This window comes from Cimex lectularius, unplaced genomic scaffold (genome assembly GCF_000648675.2).
Source record: "Cimex lectularius strain Harlan isolate CLEC.00 unplaced genomic scaffold, Clec_2.1 scaffold55, whole genome shotgun sequence".
Classification (NCBI taxonomy): Eukaryota; Metazoa; Arthropoda; class Insecta; order Hemiptera; family Cimicidae; genus Cimex; species Cimex lectularius.
The window spans coordinates 292,767-299,313 of NW_019392647.1; the positions used below are offsets into that span (position 1 = coordinate 292,767).

The 6,547-nt window shown below is 33.8% G+C and overlaps 1 protein-coding gene across 1 annotated transcript; it reads left to right on the plus strand.

Moving 5' to 3' along the window:
* The first annotated feature begins 595 nt into the window (after window positions 1-595).
* LOC106665064 (NKAP family protein CG6066) lies at window positions 596-4,344 on the plus strand. The gene is made up of 5 exons (XM_014391237.2): window positions 596-1,240; window positions 3,115-3,223; window positions 3,294-3,414; window positions 3,578-3,797; window positions 3,872-4,344. The coding sequence occupies exons 1-5, from the start codon at window positions 759-761 to the stop codon at window positions 4,047-4,049; spliced, it is 1,110 nt and encodes a 369-aa protein (XP_014246723.1). The 5' UTR covers window positions 596-758; the 3' UTR covers window positions 4,050-4,344.
* Window positions 4,345-6,547: the final 2,203 nt, after the last annotated feature.

The window sequence follows — 6,547 nt, forward strand, 5'->3', positions numbered from 1 at the left end:
GGTAGACAGGGAAATAGCACTCTACTGCTTCATGGATATAGAGGGAGCCTTTGGCAATACTCGTACAAAGAAAAGGCATAGACCTACCAACTACTGTATTAGCAATGCTAAGAAGTCGGATTGTAGTGCGGACCCTTCTTTTCATGTTGGAAGAAGTTCCATAAATAAAGAAAATCTACTGGAACTTAAAGTTTAAAAGTTTGAGTTTATCTAAACAATAATATACCTTAAATTATGTCAAAAGCTTGCCAGATAACTATTGAATTTGTTTTTTCATCCAGACTATTTGTGAATGAAAAATTGGTCGATACATTCCCAAAATAGGTGGAACACTTTAAACAGATATTTATGTAAAAGTACTGCACATTAAAACGTTGATTTTCAGAGTACTAATATGAAAATGTCTTTTTAGTTTTAAGTCCTTCCTCCGTAGAAAATTGAACAGGATAAATTTATTTATTAATTATATTAAATCTCTCTGACTAATTATTTAGAGGGGAAGTGATTTTTAAAATTGTAAACTACAAAAAACGCATGGGACCCCATTTATGACGTAGTTGGCAGTATTGCGTAGAAAGGTATTTATGCTGCTCAATGTTTATGTTTTCGGGAGGTTGCAGTCATTGTTAAATACAATGTTTGGCGTAATCTTTTGAATTATGGTCTGTAAAGTGATCCGTAAATAACGAGAAGTGGTTATCAGTATTTTTGATACGTCTTAGAATGATTATTTGGCTATACAAGTGTATTGCATAGGGATGGCCCCTTCGCGTTCAAGGAGTAGATCAAGGAGGAGAAGGTCGAGTACTTCTAGTGACTCTTCTTCCGAAAACTCGAGGAGTAGGAGAAACACACACAGGGATGCATCGAAAGCCAAGGAGTCGCGAAGTTCTAAGGGTTTCAGGGACAGAGATGAACATAGACACGACGATAGGAACGTCAGGGAACGTAGAAGGGAGTCGCCGAGGGGTGCTTCCAGAACCAGAGAACCTAGTCGCAAAAGGGATGAAACCATAAACGATAGGCTGAGAAAATTGTCGGAAAATGGATTCGTCAAACCTGCCAACAAATACAACAGGAAAGAGGAGGAAAACCGTGGCGGCCACTGGCACAAGAAGCGGAGGGACAACGTAGATCTTGAGGATGAGTTTTGGACATATCGTAGGGAAGAAAGGGAGAAAATAACATTTGTCGGAGTTCCGACTGTCTGGGGAAAATCACCTCTTCGGCCATCTGAGAAGTAAGTGATTTACATATATGATATAATCACTATAATTTTGTATTACTACAATATTTCTTGTGAGATTTCTTTTTGGCTTGGCGATGTACTTGTGATGCTGGGTGTTGGTCTGTGATTCGGTTAGACTCATGCTGAACCGGCGATGGATCACTTATTGGGTTTGTCTTAAACTTTGTTTACAATTCTCAATCAAGGTGTGGTCTTGAAGAAGCAAATTCAGTTGCTACTGCCAATCTTTTGACCTATTTTAAGGTCATCATCAGTTCAAAACAATCTTAAATACGCCTAGAGATTGACATATTTAAGTTTTTACAAGCGATCTCAAATGTCCTTGAAGACTGACAAGTCCCAACATTTCCATGGACTGTAACAGTTTTCCATACTGTTGAGAGAATACTGTAACCAAGGAAATTTGTGATTTAAACATATTTAAGGTTGTTTTGCCCTGATGATGACCTTAAAATAGGTAGAAAGCTTGGCAGTAGCAACTGAATTTTCTTTCTTCTTCAAGACCATACCTCAATCCAGATTGTTCATAAGTAAAAAAGTGGTCGATACTTCTAATACTTAAAACAGAAATTTCACTTAGTTTGTTAAGAAACTGGGTTCCTTCTTCACTGAAGATGGCGTAATGCTGAAACGTCTTGGAGTAGTTCAACAAACCCACGTGTTGACAGATTGAAGGCCCAATAATTGAACCTGTGCTGGTTCAGAATGAATTCAATATTGTTCATTTCTTATTTAGGTCAGCTAATCCTACCTGCTTTTCAGGACTGTTGACTTTTACAATATTCACTGAATGCATAAAGTCACAATGGACAAAATTATACGCAGTCACAGCATTAAGGACTAGAAACAACCAAATAACACTGATGGATAAATTTAATGTACACTCAATTTATGTAGTTTAAAAATAAATCCATTTCTGTCTACATTAAAAAATTCTGGTAATTAGGAGTGATTGTGGTCAAAATAAACAGTAAATAATGCTTTGTTTACTTTTTATTTACTTTAATTTATTCATCCCATTTTCGCACAAATTATCCCCTTCCATTCTGGTATGCCTAAAAATTGCTTTTACTTTTTCCTTCATTGATTTCATTTGATATTATTCTTAATCTTAAATCTTTTCAATGGCCCCAGTCAGGCATTTGAGCGAGTTCTACTCTGTATGTCCAAAGTAGTCAAGATGGATTTTGGATCCTAGAAGTTTTCATAGTTATCTTCTCTTAAGTCTTGTATGGGGATTCCACGACAGTCTGCTTTCTAGGTATAGACCTAAGTATTTGACTTGAAGTTGTTATCTCTTGTTGTTGATGAACAGAGGAGGCAAGACTGTTTTTTCAATGTGAACTTACATTGAACAGATTTTTCTTCGTTGTCTTGTCCTCCACTTTTTGCACTAGTCTTTGATAAGCTCAAGTATTTCTTCGATGTTGGAGGTAGCTTGGATAGGATTCAAGTTAGAGGACAAAATTGCGGTAGGTGGTGATGATGGTATTGGGGAGTATAGATATAAATGATATAAAGGAGGTACCAAGAAGTACCGGCCAAAATATAGGTCATATTTTCAGTGATCACTTTGCATACTACAAGAGGAAGGAAGTCTCACAATTTATATTTCTGCTTCTTTCTGGTCATATCTGATCATTCTGGTCTATCTATCTTTTTTTTTTTTTTTATCAGATACACATTCCAGCATTTTAATGGTAGGTTTGTGTATTGATTTATATATGTTTATAAAAGCATGATGATAAAAAATGGCCAAACTACAGGCTCATCTCCACACAGACCTCAAGAAGAAATCTCACATTATTTTTTTATTTTTGAATTTAAAATTGACAATTTCCCTTATCAATTTATCTCTTATCTAGTTATGAAGAAGTGGATGAATCCCGCTTGGTAAATAAAAATCTATCTGAAACAGACAGCGATGCTAAGAAGAAAAAGAAGAAGAAGAAGAAAGAAAAAGAAAAGAAAAAGGTGTGTTAATTTTCTTTATAAAAATAAGTAATTAATTAAATTATTAAGTAAGTTCAATTTTTGGTTTTAGAAAAAAGAAAAGAAACTTAAAAAAGAAAAAAAGAAGCACAAGCACAAGAAAAGGAAGAAAAAAGAAACCAGCAGTTCAAGTGGATCAGAAGAGAGTGAAGAAGAATGGGTTGAAAAGAGTAGTAAGTTATTTAAAATGTGTTAAGGGCCCCTTCTCTAGATTTTTCTTTTAATTCATAATATCTTTTTGTTAAATAGATTATTTTTCTCCACCTTATCGCATGCTTTTTTTAAAATCTATTAGTATAATATGCTAATTATTGTATTGACTCAAAATAATTCCAGTACTCCAAACAACAATGGAAGAAGAAGAAGTTGGTCCTGTGCTCAAATCGCACACATTATCCCAGAAAGATTTTGGTAAAGCTCTCCTTCCTGGTGAGGGTGCTGCAATGGCAGCTTACGTTGCTGAAGGCAAACGAATTCCAAGGAGAGGTGAAATTGGACTGACTTCAGAACAGATCGCTTCATATGAATCTGTCGGCTATGTCATGAGCGGAAGCAGGTTTGATTTGTTCCATTTTCCAGTTTCATTTTCAAACTTGTTCGTGCCCCTTTGTACAAATTGTTGCTTTTCAGACATCGCCGAATGGAAGCTGTACGTCTCCGTAAAGAGAACCAGATTTATTCAGCTGACGAGAAGCGTGCTTTGGCTATGTTCAGCAAGGAAGAGCGGCAAAAGAGAGAGAATAGGATATTGACGCAATTCAAGGATATGATCAGCAGCAAACTTTCAAACAATACCGACAATTCTTAATTTGTTTTGTGTTTATATTAACTCTATGTAAATAAAATTTTAATAAAGTATTATTGTTTATGTAAGAAGGAGCAGAAACAATTAGTCTTAAAATTTTGGATTGAAAACTTTGTAATCTTTGAATATTGGATTATATTTGGCTGATCCATAAGCTTGGCACCCATACGTCCATATAGTTTTGAGTAAGTATGTATATCTACACATGTATCAAAAGTTTTAATTTTAGTAGTAATTTTGATTGTTGGTTTAGTAGGTACTAAAGCATTTTAAAGCATTAAATGGTTTGTGAAGGGTCTGTTGTTTTAGTCGTATGTGTGAATTCCAAGTTAATCTTCTACCAAATCAAGTCCTAAATCGTAATTTTGTCAGATTGAGGAACAGGTTCATTGTATAAATATATGTATTATATGTCTATAAATACAATTTATTACCGGTAACAGCAAAAGTCTTTGAACTCTGATTTTAAAAACTATCAGTCCTTTGTTAAATCCTTACATAATACCTTAACATGGTTTCCACCCTTCTCGTTCAACAACAGCAATTTTTATGTTTAAAGACTACACAACCAAAGCCCTAACTATCAGCAACAGGTTGACACAATATATTTAGGTTATAGCAAGGTATTTGAAAAGTTAATCATTATCTCCTTATCCAAAACCAATTGTGATACATGGTTCTCTCCTCAATTGGTTTAGCTCCTATTTGCAAGATAGAAATCAAATTGTGAAACAATTTAGTAACTAATAAAAAGTTACTAAATTGTTAAGTTACAAGACATCCAATTGGGCCAGTAGAATACCATTAAAGACCTTGGTATCACATACTCTAACAACCTGACATCTAACTTACATTGCATCTCAACAATTAATAAAACAAATCAAATTTTACGTTTCTTATATAGACTACAAAAAAATTTAAGGATGCAGAAAGAACTGTTTAAGGCTATGGTCTGTCCCCTTTTAGAATACAGTTCAATTGCTTGGTCACTACATCAGAAAATATTATGTACAATCAACTCTTGTTATTTGAATTATTTGATAATACAAATTCAACAGGTCACTTAGGTAAATCGAACAAATTCTGTGTATTTTGATACACTCATTAATAAGAAATATTTTTCATAACAGGGGAAGAAAGAGCATTCTGTAAATTGAAATGGAGCCACTTCCCCTCTTCATTTAGACAAAGGATGCCAGACCAGATTCAAACAAAACTGCTTCATGAATTTTTTTAAAAGGGCATGACAATGTTAACTTTTACAGTTGATCTACTTTCAATTTGCTGTATATCCAGGTTGAGACAGTGTGTGAGTTTCAGATGTGCGAAAAAATTTATCAAAGGACCATCGCAGAAACTAATAAATCTAGGATGTGCTAGAACTAAAATAATAGTTGGACTGCTAACTGGACACTGCATAGTGCAGACTCCGGAGGCATATGTATGGACTTGGAGTGGCAGAAACAAGCCTAAGGCCTATGTAGGCTGAGATTCCTAAGCCAGGGAGAGGAAAAGCCAGGGCCTGAAGGATACAGACGTGTGCCCTTGAAAAAGCTTTGGGGTGGCAAAAAGCCTCAAGCTTAATGAGGAGCTTTAGGCAAGAATAAAAAAATGTAGATACCCAATAGTCCAATACTGGTCGTGGTGCACAGGTTGTAAAGAGCCTAATTTATCTATCATCTTAGTCCAATTCCTCAACTCAAGGAAATGAGTAATACACTTCTTTTACATCTTATCTTTCTTTAAGATGATTTAAATGTATATTTTTTTTTACCTTGATTGCGGCGATTGCATTTGATTTGTTTATATGTTTCTGTAGTTTTAATTAAATTTTATCATTCCTTGTCATTTCCTTTATATATGTTTATATATTACTATTGTTTAATTGTGTAATTAAATTTTTATCATTCCTTCTCATTTCTTTTATATTTTTTATACACATGTACATTGTGACACAATACTTATAAAGTTTTATTTGTGTGTTGTTATGTTGAATATTTCCTTATTTTATATATTTACACATATATATGTTTAGAATCCATACCTGTATAAATAAATTAATAAATATGCTAGGACTAATCTCACGGCGGAGTGATCCATTTTTCAATTGTTGCTATGTGGTTTGTAGCATAAGTGAAGTTTGTGTAGAGGAGGGATGACATGTCCCTTTTTTTTAAAGAAAAAAATTGGGCTTAAACTTCACTGCCTGCCCAACTGACAAATCCGCGCCCCCTCCGTAAATTCCTTAACAATTTTATTTAATAATTTAATTATAAAAATAATTTTTATTTGTGTATTACGTTGTTTAAAGACGAAACTGGTTTTATAAATGGATTGCAGATTGGCTGAAAATTATTCAGTTAAAAAAAATATAGATGCATTTATAAAATTTAATAAGTTTTTGTTTCAAAAAGTAAAAGTCAAATAAACGGATGTTGTTTTTTAAAAAAAAGATTGCATTCTATTTTAAAATATTTTAATTTGATAAAAGTCGACATTGA

Bases quoted from the DNA above. Each gene is read 5' to 3' on its own strand.
- LOC106665064 (XM_014391237.2), top strand. From the start codon at position 759: ATGGCCCCTTCGCGTTCAAGGAGTAGATCAAGGAGGAGAAGGTCGAGT. The intron at 1,241-3,114 runs GTAAGTGATTTA...TCTCTTATCTAG, and splicing joins CCTCTTCGGCCATCTGAGAA to TTATGAAGAAGTGGATGAAT. The intron at 3,798-3,871 runs GTTTGATTTGTT...GTTGCTTTTCAG, and splicing joins TATGTCATGAGCGGAAGCAG to ACATCGCCGAATGGAAGCTG.